The following is a 17,121-nucleotide window of genomic DNA, read 5'->3' as shown; positions in this document are numbered from 1 at the left end:
CAGTCGAGTCATGCAGTTCTTGATCTTGAGCAGCTGAAGCAGTCTTGCAATGGCAGTCATCATGCAGAAGAGGACGCCTTTGCAGCTTGCTCGCATCATGCAAGTAAAAAAATAGAAGAAGAAAAAACAGAAGTCGTGCGTCAATGCCACCGCACTGTGCCATGGGGTGCTGTCAACCTGCCAACAGTAGTACTCAGCGGTCTGTGGTGCAGCAAATAGCTTGGCTAGCACGCCATCACGTATTTTATTCACAGCTGCCCTGTAGTCCGCTGCTGTCATGTTAGCAGCCACGCGCCCCCCAATTCCCCACCCTCATCACCACACGCACGCACACATACACACACACGCACACACACCATGTACCATATGCGCACATCGCAAGAGAAGCACGCAAATCGGCCAATGCACTGGATGTGCACCCACAGATTTTCTCTTATAGCAACGATAGCGGATCTGACACACACACACACACACACACACACGCACACACACGCGCCAGGGACTTACCTGGAAAATAAGCAACAGTGCACGAATAAAGGACAAGGTGATGGCATACAAGTCTTGAAGAGATTCCAGGTTCAGAACATGTGCAACAGATCTAAACAAATCACTATAATCAGTAACAGAGGAAATCTGGGCATCCACAGCCAGCAACACGCCGTTGGACTGGTGGTGACGGTACCCGTGCCAGCGATGAGAAGATGGACACGGCGCGTGCATACGCGGCACGCACTTTATCATGTTGGCCTAAGAAGAACGCAGGGCTAGCCGCTAGTGCATTGTGTGATAATCAGTCTTGTGTTTCCCAGCTCAGTGTCGTGATGATTGCACAATGCTCATATGTATGAGACCTAGAGAGATAACACCATAGCTGCAGGGGGTGTCGGACACGGTACGGTCACTACGGTAGTCACTACGATATTGACCGTACCACCTTTCGCCCCAGGCACCCCGCGAATCAATAAATACATTGATCCGGGCTCTAAATTTCCAAAATGTTCGGCTCAGCCACCCCTTCGGCTTCCCGGCAGGTAAATTGTAGTTCAGGCGGCTGACCGTACCAGACTAAAATACCTTCCGACGCCCCCTGATAGCCGTGATCCACTATTGTATCATAGAGTGCATAGGTTATTACAGGTGCCTTCAAAAGACTAACCAAAAGATGAATTGACAAACGGATGATTGAGAGCTCGAATCGATATCGGCCGGCAAACACGATTGTGAGGTGGCGGGTAAGTTGTGTCCGGATAGCCAGTAGGCGAAGGGAAAGCGAATGTCAAGAGTCCATAATTATACATGTAGGCGAAGGGAAAGCGAATGTCAAGAATCCATAACTATACATGCACCTCCAAGGAGAATACTACCTATTCAGAGGCTAAAAAATAAAAAAATAGAAACGATGTGGCTCGTGCACGATGTTGTAGACCTTTCTGAACCTATCGGAACACAGACTCAGGATCTCAGAGGGAAGGCCGGAAAGCATATCAGCAAGTACAAGTGCCGGTAGGGCTTTCTAATGGTGCTACATCATGGCTAGGACGTTCCTGTGTAACGCTTACCACGCAACAGGGAATGCGAACTGACACTGATTCGAGGCCAGGGGTGATGATGCCTGGCAAGTCTGCCGCAGTTAACGGTATCACCATCATTATCATCATCACATGGCTAATTGTGTTTTGATGGCCCGTAAAAGAGGCGTTACTCTCACCACCATCATCATCATTAACACATTCGGGTTGCCGCAGCAACACTGTCACGCCATTCCATCATTTTCTCGGTGACCGGCATACCTGGCTGTGAACCGTCATCGTCCTCGCGCCTACGACGATGGTGGCGCGGACGCAGGAGGAGCACTGCCGTCCTTCTGCCATTGCTCCAGGTGCGCGCGGATCACTGCCAGCAAGTTGTTGTTGGCGAAGACTAGCGACGACGTCATCGGAAGGTTGGTGAGCGGACTGGTGTGTCGGCCAGACGTGATCCACGACACGATGGCTGACCGCTCGTAAGAGAAACCATCTGTACGCACACACACGGGAATATGCAACAGAGGCGTCACAAGGCAGTGGGGAGTGGTACGGCAGGGGTCGGAGGTGTCCCCCGGGAGGGGGGGGGGGGCAGGGCATGTTTTAGCGCTATACATACGCTCTGGCCAGCTGGGTGGACCACCCTGGAAGGAAAGTGGCTCACGACCATAGTCGTATTGTGTGTGAGTTTTCCGCATCCGTAGGAACGCCACCACCCTTCAAGGATCAAGGCGCAGATGCAGCTCCTAAAGCGGTGGGAGGTGAGTAGATCAGCTCACCAGCATGTGGTCAAAGACCGAAAATCCCATTCACTGCATCCATGTTTTCCTCTTTCCAAAGGGTGTATCCTAAAGACTATGATGTAGGAGAGGTGGGGTAATTGTCATGAGGAAATACATGTATCACCAGCCATTCGGCAGTCAGTGCATGGCTGATGGGTAGGGGTCACGAGATGTTGCTACAACCTAGCTGCTGTATATGTACTGTACAAGTACAGAAGCGTTCCACCCTCCCCACACAGACACACATGCACACGCACGCATGCACACACATCCCTACAGATACGCACACAAATGAAAATGAAACACTGACACAGACACAGACACACACACACACACACACAGTAGCCAATCAGCAGCGGAGCAGGACCAGCAGGCAGCTTACCCGACGCCACGACCGGATCACGCATAATCTCCATGGAAATGGGGCACAGAAACTCGTTCGGCACTGCACATGACAACACAGACAGGAAGAGCAGCCATCATTACCATGACAACACACACAGGAAGAGCAGCCATCATTAGAGAGGTTGCGCACAAGGAAAATTCGTAAGATTTTGACCGTCCGGGTTCGAGTAGCGAAAGTTGCTTTGAAGATCCATCCAAACGTGACCGAAACAGAGCAGATCTACGAAAATACTTTTCGTTAGTTGAGTACTAAGATAATAAAAAATACTGATATTTTACAACTCCCTGTCTTCACTCTTCGCACCCGCGCGGCCGCCGCAACCTCCCGGTTTACGAATATTCGTTAGCTTTTATATTTTCGTTACGGCGCTACGGATTTTCGTTGTGCGCAACCTCTCTATTACCATGACAACTAAATGGCACATTCAGGTTCAAATGAAAAGAACAATGGATAGCAGGTCGCTCTAATACTTAGACAGGGAAACACTTGCGCCGGGTTTTAGTTCACGATTTGCGAGCACAGACCAATTTGCGACTGAAAAGTTTGCGTTTGGAATCAGTTTCATTAGTTATTTTTAGGGGTGCAGCCAGCACTCGCAGCACGCCATGGGTGCATCCTTCCGTGCAGCCGAGGCATTCACACAGAAGTCACAACGGTTCGTTGCAAACTCCGAGTTCCACCGCGCTACATTAAAATCATGTTGCCGGATGGTCGAATGGCGTGAAACTCGGAGTTGTCAACAAATCATTCATTGGTTTGTGGGAAAGACGTAAACAGGAGAAGCCAGAAGAGAAATTGACTGTCACCACCAGGACTGGAACCAGGGACCCTCGCTTGAAGCGAGCGATGCTCTACCATTAACCTATGGTACAGGTGTCATACAAGCAGCGGCCGTTCAACATTCTCTTCAGAGTTCGAAATGTCAACAAATCGTTCTGACTTCCGTATCATAAAGCTCTGCCCACAGATGCTGGGCAGTGTTTGAGCAGTGCAAGTCACCTGCAGTGTACAACGGATACTCTATATGGAAGCTCAGCTAAGTCGAAAATAAATCAGGGTCTTGAGGAAAGTACATTATCACGTGCAATGAGAAAGATAAATCAAATGCCGACGCAGCCCACACGGTCAAGTAAAGCCTATTATGTAACCGAACGCTTTCGTTCCCTTCTCATCTTTACTTGACTGCGTGGACTGCGTCGGTGTTGACACTTTTTTCGAAATTGGATATGCCTCCAATTATTTTCCAGAAATCAAATGATTCAGGTTTCATGAAATGAACAGTACATTTCCCCGCGTTCTGAGGACCCTGCTGATTTTGCAGCCTCCGTTCCAGCTTCGGCCAGTTCTGTTGATGCTGCTCGTGCCAATGCGGCTGAGGCCGGTGTTGAGGCCGACCATTGCTCTGCAGGATGGTGGCAAGCTCCCGTCGCTCTTTACGAATTGACCGTAAATCTCCCGTCACGCCACAGCGTAATCCCCTGCTGCTTGAAATACCGCCATTCCTCTTCCTCCACCAGCATAACTCCCATGGAGCTATGAAGCCGAGACCTCTGGTCGGCTGAGCTTAATGGGCCCCACCACCACACTCCATTATTCACCCCAGTGTCTGGGGATATGAGGAATTTGTAGAAAAAAATAAAAAATAAGGTTGAGATAGTAGCGTGTGCTGTACTCCCGGCACACCTCTCGCATTGTCGGCATTGTCGGATCGTAGAGAAGTGTTGGCCTGATGCGCTATTGCGCCCTTACCCGCCACAGTTGAATATTCGTCGGTCAACTGTCGCAAGAATCCAACCACTGCACCAAGCTGTACCTACGTACGACAAGATGCCGTTTATACATGCTCAATACGGGTCGGTCCCAATTTGGAGGCAGAGGTACGCCTTACGCCTCAAAGCGAATTCTATTATTCTATACTTGCGGTTCCCGGTGGACAAGACCTGGCTTTCATTTTCGAAAATGTCAGCCTCTCAGGTAACAACTACTGACGATCATGCAACCAAACCAAGATACATACAAAGAATGCATTCACATCCGTCCTCAAACTCCCATTCATCAACGATCGCCTAGCCGGCGACGTTCGTCGCACAGTTCGGTCGTACAGCAAAACATGTCCGCGTTGTCTTTCCGTCTGGTCAATCCCTGGAAGACATGTTGGTGCCTTCTTCATTCACCAGTCCAGAGTGCCTCCAAGAGGGCTACAAAGGAAGGCGAAGAGAAGGAGGAGGCCAGTGGAATACCGTACATGTGACATTGGTATGAGTGACGGTCGGTCAGTGTACGTCGTAGAATGTGGTCTATTCAATGTTTTGTTCCGTTTGTGGAGGGGAGGATGTGGGAGAGACGGAGCGATGTGTCAGGGAGCGATTCCAGGAGCACTACAGAGAAGCTAGAGTCTGTGCACCACAAAGCCCCTGGGGAGAGCACTATGCATTGCACCAACCACTACAGCATCCATCCACGGCGCCATTCATTCCCTTCACATCACCATCCATACTCGCAAAGGAAGTGTCATACGTGAACCGCCGGATAAGGGAGGCCATCCACATATCCAGACGCCATCCCAAGGTGAACAATGATCGTGGTTGGGTACTGCTTGACATTATTGACAATGTGAAATTCGGATGATGATCCCAGTTACCGCTGCCAAGGTACTGTCCTGTTCTCATGTGTGCTTGTTCAAGCCATTGTTATAAAGTTATAGGCACTCTCCTGTATGCTGTACATACTGCCAAGAGTACATGAAAACCAGAGTGTGCAGCTCGGATGGGTTGCTGCCACGGCGGAATTCCGTGATTACATCATTTTAGTGATGTAGCGCGTACAAGAAGGATTCAAGCAGGTCTCTTTCTGCACAACTGCAGCTCAGTTGTACGCACTACGCCATTTCCTGCCTCAGATCTGCGCCAAATATGATGTAGTCACAGAATTCCGCCGTGACAGACACCCATAGCAGAAACATCCTCAAGCTGCACATTCTGGTTTTCATGTATTCTTGACACAGCCGTGTTGAACTGAGGTCCCGAGCTGAATTGGCAATCATGCATGGTTACAACAACACTCACACGTTCACACACTTTCTTACCGGATCGATTTGCGGGGAACAGCTCACTGAGCGAGCACAGAATCGTGTGACGCTCGCTGGGCTTGTCTGCGTCGAGATCACACACACAGTATATAGCATGTGCACACATACACGCACACAAACACATACACGCACACAAACACACACACACATGCGCGCGCGCGTGCGAGCGAGCACACACACACACATAAACCAAAAAAAGGATTAACGATACCGACAGAGAGACGAGCAGACGAACGGACTCCGGCTCACGCGAGCGCGTGCACACAGACACATACACACAGACACACACACACAGACATACAGACACACATATTTTGCTCACCGATTTTGAACCTCTTGCAGAGATCCTGTACATGCAAAGAGTGGAGTACAGCACCATCAGCCTTCTCTTGCTTGAACACTGCACTGTGTTGGCTGAGACTGAGCGATTTCAGCCATTGACCAACGTCATCCACACCCCAGGACTCGGGAGATGATGATGGCACCTGAACGTGGAAGAGGGTGAGTGTGTTATGTGCATGGATGCGCACGCACACACACACACACACACACACACACACAAAACACAGGCAGACAGAAAGACACACACACACACACACACACACAAATACACACATGCGAGTGAACCCACGTGACACTCGTCAACATGATATGCAATGAAATAGTATGACAAAGCAAAACTCACACAGGGTTCAGGAACTAGAAAGAGGCAGATCGGGTTGATGTGTTTCTGGAAGATAGTGTTCAGTTTCAACGTGTGTGTGTGTGTGTGTGTGTGTGTGTGTGTGTGTGAGAGAGAGAGAGAGAGAGAGAGAGAGAGAGAGAGAGAGAGAGAGAGAGAGAGAGAGAGCTTGAAAGAGAGACTCTGCAGCACAAATTGAAGTCTTACATTGGCTGACTCAACTGGTCCCAGTGCTGATGCAGCCAAAGATCCTACATATGTCACAATAACAGCAGCAATAACAGCAACAGCAACAGCAGCAGCAATAGCAACAGCAGCAACAGCAGCAACAACAGCAGCAGCAGCAGCAATAGCAGCAGCAGCCGCAGCAGCAGCCGCAGCAGCAGCAGCAAGAATGAGACAGGAGGTGAGAAAAGTGAAGGCAAGCATCTAGACGCCCATTGCCAGAGGCGATGATATGTTATGGACAATGCTACAGCAGAAGCCATGCAACTGGTGCAGCAGTGCCAAAACCAAAGTTATGAACTTAGGATGTTGACAAAGTGCATCGTCAAAACCAGTTCATTTTGAGACACAAAAGGACAGGTTTCTTGTGTTGCAAACCGGAAGATATGGACAGATTGTGATGTTGACAAAGTGTATCGTCAAAAACCAGTTCATTTTGAGACACAAAAGGACAAGTTTCTTGTTGCAAACCAGAAGATATGGACAGATTGTGAATAGAGTGTAACAGTACCTATTACAGCACACAGACAGTCCAGCATCTCACCATCACTTTGCTGCAGTTTCCACAGTCTAATGACACGGTCACCACCGGTGGAGATTGCAAACCGTCCGCAAGGTGAGAAACGACAGGAGCTGATGAACCTGCACCACAGACCATGTGTGTGTGTGTGTACGTGTGTGCATGTGTGTGTATGTGCGTTCATGTGTACGTACGAAAGCACAACAAGAGAACACATGTCTAAAAACGACCAGCGGCACTGTCGCTAGATACAACCCATCTTCTCAGGCACCACAACATTCTTCCAACACAAGCCTAGTGCTTCATATATGGTGGTAAAGACACACCTGGCAATACGACGGTAAACACACGCCTGCCCACACTCGCTCTCTAGGCTGCAAAGTTCTTGCACAGAGCTCTCCTTCTCGCCACCACCAACATCCGTTCGCGCCTGGCGCCTAGTCGATGCATGGTTGGCGGTATCCGACATAGCAGGCTGGTACATCAAGTAGCGCATGGCACATAGAAGATGGCACAGCAACGACATAGCTCGATTGCGACGTACGTTTCGTCCCCGCTGGACTCATCAGGCAATCTTCTTCTTGGATGTCTTCATACGGAGCTTGACTCGGGAGAATGAAGTTGAAGACACCACTGCAGCTGTACTTATGGTTGATAAATATGGTGGTAAAGACACACCTGGCAATATGGCGGTAAACACACGCCTGCCCACATGCTCTCTAGGCTGCAAAGTTCTGGCACAGAGCTCTCCTTCTTGCCACCACCACCATCCGTTCGCGCGCCTGGCGCCTAGTCGTGTGTCTTCAACTTCATTCTCCCGAGTCAAGCTCCGTATGAAGACATCCAAGAAGAAGATTGCCTGATGAGTCCAGCGGGGACCAAACGTACGTCGCAATCGAGCTATGTCGTTGCTGTGTCATCTTCTATGTGCCATGCGCTACTTGATGTACTAGCCGGCTATGTCGGATACCGCCAACCATGCATCGACTGGGCGCCAGGCGCGAACGAATGGTGGTGGTGGCGAGAACGAGAGCTCTGTGCCAGAACTTTGCAGCCTAGGGAGCGTGTGTGGGCAGGCGTGTGTTTACCGCCATATTGCCAGGTGTGTCTTTTACCACCATATTTATCAACCATAAATACAGCTGCAGTGGTGTCTTCAACTTCATTCTCACGTGCCTAGTGCATTTGCACATTGTGTACACTGTGCACGCTGTGCTTGCCTGTGTGTGTATGTGTGCGTGCGCACGCGTGTGTGTGTGTGTGTGTGTGCGTGCGCACGCGCGTGTGTGTGTGTGCGCGTGTGTCAGTATATAAGTGAGTTCAGCTTACCCTAGATGACCGGACGCCTGAGATATGTCCTTGCCAGTTTCCTGTCAACACACAAGTAGGTCACACACACACGCGCGCGCACGCTCATACACGCGCACACACACACACACACACATACACAAGCACACACACACACATGTTCATACCCATAATTCATTCAGCTAACATTTCACTCTGTCTCTTTCTCTCTTCCGCACTCGGGGTAAGCACTCATCCGTAGACCTCACACCTATTAGTACCCACACAGACAGACAGACAAACAGACAGACAGACAGATAGACAGGCAAACAGACAGACGGACACACGTACACGCACAGACAGGCTACTGGACAGATAGACAGACAGACAGACTACTGGACAGATAGACAGACACACAGACACACAGACAGACACACAGACAGAAGGATAGACAGACAGACAGACAGACTAGTGGACAGACAAACAAACACAACAAACACAACAAACACAACATAACCAAGTGACTTACAAATTTCCACAGACGGATGGTCTTATCAGCTGATCTGCAAACACAAAAAAAATGATGGGAAACATTGATGACGAGCACTAGCATGTTTCCAGCTCTCACAAAGCTACCCACCTTGCTCACAAAGCGACCCAGCTTGCTCACAAAGCGACCCGGCTTGCTCACAAAGCGACCCGGATTGCTCACAAAGCGACCCAGCTTGCCCACAAAGCGACCCAGCTTGCCCACAAAGCGACCCGGATTGCTCACAAAGCGACCCAGCTTGCTCACAAAGCCCCAGCTTGCTCACAAAGTGACCCGGCTTGCCCACAAAGCGACCCGGCTTGCTCACAAAGCGACCCAGCTTGCTCACAAAGCGACCCGGCTTGCTCACAAAGCGACCCGGCTTGCTCACAAAGCGACCCGGCTTGCTCACAAAGCGACCCGGCTTGCTCACAAAGCGACCCAGCTTGCTCACAAGCATAATAATACAGTAAAGTACCGCGGGAGCGCTCCGTCTCGTGAGAACAAACAGCCCCGACTTGATTTTACAGCCTGGGAGAGGAAAGAGGTATTGCTGAGTGCAGCAGAGTGTGTACGGTGTGACAACCTTAGTGTACTAAGGTCACACTCAGCATGTTCTGTTGTAGAGCTGGCATCCGCTCAAAGAAAAACTGAGTATGCATTGACTGCATGACATACAATGTGTATACAAGGTACGTGTCGTATGACCTACAGATAGGACACAACCACAAAAGGCAGGTGGTGATGGGGTGCTCCCGCGGTACTCGATGGAACAACTATTGAGTGTTTAGTTGTTCTATCCGTATGCATGTGTGTGTGTGTGTGTGTATGTGTGTGTGTGTGTGTGTGTGTGTGTGTGTGTGTGTGTGCGCGCGCGCATGTGTGCGTGTGTGTGTGTGTGTGTGCGTGTGTGTCACATGTCAGTTGTCGCTTACCCCGATATGAGAAATCGCTTGTCAGGAGACACGGCCACAGAGTAGACGGACGATGCGTGCCCGCTGAACACCTGTCTGCGTTGTAGCTGTGTGGTGCCTGTCAGGGTGTGAGGGTGCACACACACAGACACACAGACACACAGACACACACACACACACACAGACAGACAGACACACACACACACACACACACACACACACACACCATGTACCATGTAACATGTATACGCCCGTCGCAAGAAAAGTACGCAAATCTGCAAATGCACTGCATGTGCACCCACAGATTTTCTCAACGATGGCGGACAAGATCTGAATGAGACAGATCAAAACTTGTGCCAGATAACTGTCTAATCCACACAACTGGTGAAGCCATGTGAATCGACCACCAATGCACACCTGGTCTACACCACACGGAGTACATCGGCATAAAACGGCCAAGACAGTTACCTATGCACACCCTACACTTGCTGGGGTAACCAATATAGACAGCACGCTGCTTTGATAGAAGCAGACACTAGATGCACTGGTACCTTGAAGTGAAATTGGAGTTAGTTTACCAACCAGCCTCAGCTACTGAGTACTGGGAACCCAGAGCCAACAGACGTACCAACAACCTCAGCCATGAAAGCTATATAATAACGACACACTGGATTGTGGAGCCGAAACTAGTCCAGCTTCTAAATGCTTTGGCAAGAAGGTACACACACACACACACACATGAACAAGCAGCCGCACTCACCTGATTGCGCTTTGAGCTGCCACAGGGTGATCTTGCTGTCCGTACCACCGCTAACCACGTATTCTAAGAACAAGCCAACAGACACACAGGTGCACACCCACGCACACACACACACGCACATGCACGCACACACACACATACACACACACACACACACACACACACATAGCGGGGCGAGCATTCCACCTCATCAGATGAAAGTGCAGCTTTTTACCCCGGAAATCATGGACCCTGGTGTATAAGTACATAAAAAACGGCGTGCAAACATGCGAGGATTGCACGTGACGCATCAGGTGGAGGAAAACGAAAAATGGGAAATGTCACTACCAGAACCCGAACCGGGCCAGGGGGTCCTTGCATATGGCCAGCGATGCTCTACCACTAAGTTATGCTGTACTGTTAAGCTGTGTTCCCAACTGGCGCGTGGACGAGGTACACTTGCAGTTCACGCGTACCCAAACGCCCAAAAGCCAGCAAAAATACGCGCAAACGTGTGGTTTCACGCGTACACGCGACAGTTGTGAACACAGCTTAACAGTTGAAAGCGTGACGAGTCTAAAGTTTAACGACTAGCAAAATGTCCCCACTTGGCGGGCGCAAAGTTTACCGACCCAGCCATCACACACCCGTCGTCTGTTTCTCTAGTACAGACGAGAGAAGGAATAACATACGTGTAACGTTTCTTGACTTAGTGAAGGATTTCCTCTCGTTGAAACGTTAGACTGTGTGCCCCGTTAGAGATTCAAATCTTACAGCTTCGCTAATAACGACTGCGGATATAACGACAATTCGCGAATAACGACAGAATTTCCATGCCCAGAGCAAAGTCCCATCTAACTGTAATACATTATAATGAGATTTCGGGTATAACGACACTTCGCGAATAAGGACACTGTTCTGATGCCCCGCCGAGTGTCTTTATACGCAAAGTTGACTGTAGTTGTCATCCAAGCAGCGATGCAAGTGATGCATACGCACCACTCACCACTCACCTGCATCGGAGACAAACTGTGTGAGGCAACATACGCCCAAGTCGTGAGCATTGGCCACTTGCGACACGAGGCGGCAGTCAAATGCATCCCAGAGCATCAAGTGGCCGCTGCTACTGCCGATGACGACCTGCCAGCCGTGAGAGGTCCATGCACAACACTGCAACCTGACACAACACACACCAAGGGAGGAAGGGGGAGAGAGAGAGAGAGAGAGAGAGAGAGAGAGAGAGAGAGAGAGAGAGAGAGAGAGAGAGAGAGAGAGAGAGAGAGAGAGAGAGAGATAGAGTGAGTGAGAGGGAGGGAGGGAGAATGAAAGTGTGTGAGGGAGAGAGAGAGAGAGAGAGAGAGAGAGAGAGAGAGAGAGAGAGAGAGAGAGAGAGAGAGAGAGAGAGAGAGATAGAGAGAGAGAGAGAGAGAGAGAGAGAGATCTCCTGTTAAGTTGAGCTCAACATAGCGTGGATCGTTCTCACATCCACTTCCTCATTGCTGTTGCCTTCCCAAGAAAAGGCAAGAGTCCTAGACAAATGACAAATTGTTCAAGCCGAAATACCAATACGCATCTACCCTCATTAGTAGACAACCTCGGGGGTTCAAATCTGTCTTCTTATAATAAGTACATGTGCTATCTACTGTCGTGGACATGGAAATCCGGTCGCATGTCTAGCGGCCCCAGGGCGCTGGCCTGCAGCCATCGGCAAGCGGTACGCACATGCATGTATGCACGGCAGCGCGTTGGTCGAATCGGATCAGCACATGAGCACTGCATGCAACGTTCTGTACGCGCTGAGGGCGCCGGCCCCGGTCATTCGACCGGATTTCCACGTCCACGACAATACTATCCGGACTTGCATGTGCGATTGCTAAATGCGTTTCAGGCGTCAGGGGATTTCGGGTCTTTGTCTGCTAATCAGGCTTGTTTTGTAACTGATATCGTACTAACAGCGGTAGATCAGTATAAGCAAGGGAAACTGACTTACTGGCCTTCCGTGGACGTCTTCCATGTTTTAACTTCAATGGAAGTGGCAATGTTGAACACGGAGAGAGTGTCATCGGAGGCCGACGACAGGATGTGAGTGCCGTCAGCCGAGAATGCAACCGCTCTCACTGCTCCGCGATGGTGACCTGACATGGTGGCTGTGAATAGAACCATACACACACACACACACACACACACACACACACACACACAATACATACACACATACACACACGTGCACATATTCACACACAAACACACATGCACATACACACACACACACACACACACACACACACACACACACACACACACACACACACACACACACATGCAATTTGTTAGATTGACAGCATGAAACAAGATCTAATACTGGTTTTTTAACCAGTGTTAGGTTATATTATAATACACACACACATGTATGAGCACACATATCCTCAGACCTCAGACCTCAGACATGCCCATCGCGGAAGCGATGATAGCGAACAGCTATGTTAGACATAGCAACTTGTGCTGGGATTACACCATTCAACAACTTGCAAGGCTGCTGAATTGACCGCCACTATTTTTAGCCTGGTATCCACCACACAGCTGTTTGAAGTGACTTTTTCTGGCCAGTGAATTACACATATCCATGCACACACACACACACACATGCTCACACACACACACACACACACACACACACACACACACACACACACACACACACGCACGCACAAGCATGAACCCTCACATCCACACACGTGTGCGCGCTCACACACACGCACGCACACACACACCACACACACACACACACCCTTGACCTTGACCTTTGACGCCCATCGCCGGAGGCGATGATAGCAATGCTACGGCAGAAGCCATAGCAACTTATGCTGGGATTACACCATTCAACAGCTTGCAAGGCTGAAGAATTGACCGTCACTATTCAGCCTGGTCTACACCATACAGCTATTTGGAGTGACATTTTCTGGCCAGTGAATCCCTATTTTTGGTCTTTTTCATTTTTTTTTTTTTTTTCCCCCGCACACGTCACATCACACCACATACTCCGGCATGCACTGGCTGTTGGTAACCACCCAGGAGAATGAAAGAAAAGTCAGGAAGAGTCTGAGACACACACACACACACACACACACACACACACACACACACATCATCATCATCACACACATCATGTACAAAACTATCCGAAATCTCCGAGAAAAGCGGATTTGAGACCGTAGCAGATCAATAATGACGCAATGGTCCACAGTTCGTGGCTACGTAATGCAGGCAGCACGCCGCGCCAGACCCCACATGCAGAGTTGCATACTCTTTGGTTATGTACTCTTCATGTCATGTAGCACCCCATACTGTCCCCCATACTGGGCCATAGTCCGTCAAATGTACAATCATGTACCGTAAAGTACCGTTGATCCGCCCCCACGCCATGTCGCTTCCCAGCTGGGTTTTCGGCAGGGGGCGGGAATTAGATCAAGGCTGTCAAGTGCAGTACGATGTACAACAACGTAGAGGATCAGACTCAAAGTGCTAAATTGTGCACATTTTGATCCTGGATTGGCAAGTATTGTGTACAGCAGTGCATGCGTCGGTTCAACATCGTATTTCGTTGTATACGGCGAAGTCGCTTCACAAGGAGAAAATCGACAGGGGGCGGGAATTAGAGAGGGGGCGGATCAACGGTACTTTACGGTATATGTATAATAATAATTATGTACTAGAGCGCATGACGTCATGGTTAGCTCACCAACACATTCTCCGGTGCCGACATTCCAGACGCGAATACTACAGTCCGTTGAGCCGGTTCCCAGCAGCGTTCCGCACGGCGAGAACGTACAGGCGTTCACGTGGTACTTGTGCCCGATCAGCTGGCGAATGTGTCCCGACGTGCTGCTGTCTGGCTTGGGAGTTGCGGAGGCCTGCAGTTGGGCTGCACCCGATGTATCGCACGCCACCAGCACGGCAGTGCGATCCGACGAGCCCGTGGCGAAGCGCTTTCCGTCCGGAGCAAAGCAGCAGGCGTTTACGTCGCTGCGGTGCAGTCCCTCGACAGTGCAGAGCAGTGATAGTGTCGGATCAGCCGACTGCATTTTTTTTCAACTGCTTGACGTGTCGTTTGCGAACAACCAGCAGCAGCACGACTAAATCTATTCCTGTGACGAGAAAAACAACGACAGCGGAAGACTAGGCAGAGACGGGGAAACCCTTTCCTTGGCTGAGGATGGCCAGCTTCACAAAGGAAACGAAAGAAATCGAAATGGTTGGTTGCTGCTGCCTTTGCATTTTGGTTTTCCAGTTTGTCTTTCATTTTTGGAAGATGCTTTGTCTGAAGTCGCGAAGGCGAGTCCGAGTTTGAACCGAATTACGAAGGGTGTGTATGTGACGTAATACCATCACAAAGTTACGTCAGCTCTACCATCCTTCTGTCACACTCACACGACTGTCGACGTGTCAGTTGAATCAGTTCACTGCTGCTGCAGCTGTTGTTTGTGCACAACTGTTTTCATCTGTCTGTCGACATGTCCTGGATGTCTGCGCTACAGGCATCAGCCTGATCAGGTACTAGGTGAGATTCTCATGTCAGCCTTTTTTCCTTTTCTTTTTCTTTAGAGTCCCATACCCAACTGACATAATTATCCACTTCAAGTGGCATCTGTCAGACCACTTTTTGGTCTTTTTTTTTTAAGAAAGAAAAAAAGACCAAAAGCATAGATTCACTGCGGGCCAAAAAAAGCCACTTCAAATAGCTGTGTGGTGTAGACCAGGCTGAATAGTGAAACACTAGTGGGGGGGGGGGGGGGGGGGGCAATTCTTCAGCCTTGCAAGCTGGTGAATGGTGCAATCCTAGCACAAGTTGCTATAGCTTCCGCTTTAGCATCGCTATCATCGCCTCCGGCGACGGGCGCCGGGCGTCAAACGGTCAAAGGTATACAAACACAGGCTGCCATTCAGGATATTCCAGCAGTAACTACATGCATGTACATTGTACTACTGCAAATGTAGTGACCCACTGAACTGGATATGGAGAGGTCTCACCGTACACATGCAGTATAGTTTTTTTTTTACCGATATAATGAATTCCTCGAGTACCGCTGAAGTCGCACCAATCTCTTCTGCACATTATGAAGTCTGCTGTGGACATGGAAAGAGGCGTAAATTTGCTGCACCCCCAGCGCCTCTACACATTTAGACATGCCTCACGTGTATCCCAGATACATGAACATGAATGCTAGGAGTCCGCAGCAGATGTGTGTGTGTGTGTGTGTGCATATGCGCGCGCGCGCGCGCGCGAGAGAGAGAGAGAGAGAGGGAACTTGCATGTGTATACATTTGCAAAATTAATGGGAACAGCAGTGTTGATGCGCCGATAAAGAGTGTATGGTAGTAGTAGTAGTAGTTTTTATTATTTTACTAGGGGAGTCCCAACAGGCTACTGCCTTTTTACTGGGAACCCTAGGTGAAGTTTAACCATATTAATGAACAGAGCAAGAGTGTGGGCCTGTCGACAGTCAGCTGGAAGAGAGCTCCACCTGCCTGCCGCCAGAAAAGAAATAGAGCTTGGGCAGCAGAGTTTGTACACCCACACCCGTACCAGCACAGTTGCCGGGCCGTGTGTCGGATAGAAAAAAACCCCAATAAATGCATGTCTTATGGTCGCGCTTAGTCTGTTCCCACGGAAAATTCTTTGAAAGTTGTGCAAATCTTGGAGTGGATACGTCATTGTACTGGGTTGAATTTGCGCTGACAGACACACTTGCACTCGGCACATGCCTAGCGCCTCCTCATTCCGCACACAGCCCCCCCCCCCCCCTCTCTCTCTCTCTCTCTCTCTCTCTCCCTCTCCCTCTCCCTCTCCCTCTCCCTCTCCCTCTCTCTCTCTCTCTCTCTCTCTCTCTCTCTCTCTCTCTCTCTCTCTCTCTCTCTCTCTCTCTCTCTTTCGCTCTCTCTCTCTCGCTCTCTCCCTGCCAGCACATTGCCACTGCACTCGTCACACAAGAGACACCAGGCACGTGCGGTGATGGAAGATGTAAATACAAAACAATTCAGAAACAGAACACAATAAACTGAAGCGTGACCATGGTGACAGCGATTCACTTAGCAACACGTACGCGAGCAAATCAGATCACAACTCGCCATCTTACAATTAAAAAAAATCTAGAAACAAAAAAAGAAAGCTGATGAAACTTGAAAGAGCGATGCGGCACAGATCAAGCTATCAAATACACCCCTGCTTTGGCACACGTGGGGGGAAAGTACGCGCACTCGACCCGTGCGCACAGACACACACGCGCACACACGAGCGGCCATCACAAGGCGCACGTCAACGCACAAACGAACAGCGACAGCAGCAGTACGTGTGGCAGAGCAACGCAGTCAAAAACGTGTAGTAGAATGTGAAGAGTGACTGCTTAGCAGTGGGTACAGGGTTGCGCA

At 49.8% G+C, this 17,121-nt stretch overlaps 2 protein-coding genes across 2 annotated transcripts in view; both read right to left on the bottom strand.

The window, feature by feature from the left end:
• Positions 1 to 1,091: 1,091 nt before the first annotated feature.
• LOC135825547 (WD repeat, SAM and U-box domain-containing protein 1-like) lies at positions 1,092 to 14,998 on the bottom strand. The gene is made up of 13 exons (XM_065338156.1): positions 14,435 to 14,998; positions 12,686 to 12,842; positions 11,709 to 11,872; positions 10,717 to 10,779; positions 9,978 to 10,074; positions 9,043 to 9,076; positions 8,556 to 8,596; positions 7,251 to 7,348; positions 6,689 to 6,732; positions 6,122 to 6,284; positions 5,797 to 5,862; positions 2,688 to 2,750; positions 1,092 to 2,016 (listed from the first exon to the last, which is right to left on the bottom strand). The coding sequence occupies exons 1-13, from the start codon at positions 14,775 to 14,777 to the stop codon at positions 1,820 to 1,822; spliced, it is 1,530 nt and encodes a 509-aa protein (XP_065194228.1). The 5' UTR covers positions 14,778 to 14,998; the 3' UTR covers positions 1,092 to 1,819.
• A 1,700-nt stretch (positions 14,999 to 16,698) lies between these two features.
• The window catches only part of LOC135826443 (integrin alpha-8-like), a 71,481-nt gene continuing 71,058 nt past the window's right edge, over positions 16,699 to 17,121 (bottom strand). Inside the window, exon 32 of the mRNA XM_065339053.1 lies at positions 16,699 to 17,121. This exon is cut by the window's right edge and continues 975 nt beyond it. The gene's annotated coding sequence lies outside the window, so the exon portion shown is untranslated.

The sequence above is a fragment of the Sycon ciliatum genome, chromosome 10 (genome assembly GCF_964019385.1).
Source record: "Sycon ciliatum chromosome 10, ocSycCili1.1, whole genome shotgun sequence".
Lineage (NCBI taxonomy): Eukaryota > Metazoa > Porifera > Calcarea > Leucosolenida > Sycettidae > Sycon > Sycon ciliatum.
Note: the sequence above shows the minus strand (reverse complement) of the source record. Positions and strands in the feature narration are given on the sequence as shown.

Excerpts from the sequence above, each read along its gene's own strand:
- LOC135825547 (XM_065338156.1), bottom strand. The coding sequence starts at position 14,777 with ATGCAGTCGGCTGATCCGACACTATCACTGCTCTGCACTGTCGAGGGA. Across the intron at positions 10,780-11,708 it reads ACAGTTTGTCTCCGATGCAG|AATACGTGGTTAGCGGTGGT; the intron begins GTGAGTGGTGAG and ends GCTTGTTCTTAG. Across the intron at positions 9,077-9,977 it reads AAGCGATTTCTCATATCGGG|ATCAGCTGATAAGACCATCC; the intron begins GTAAGCGACAAC and ends TTGTGTTTGCAG.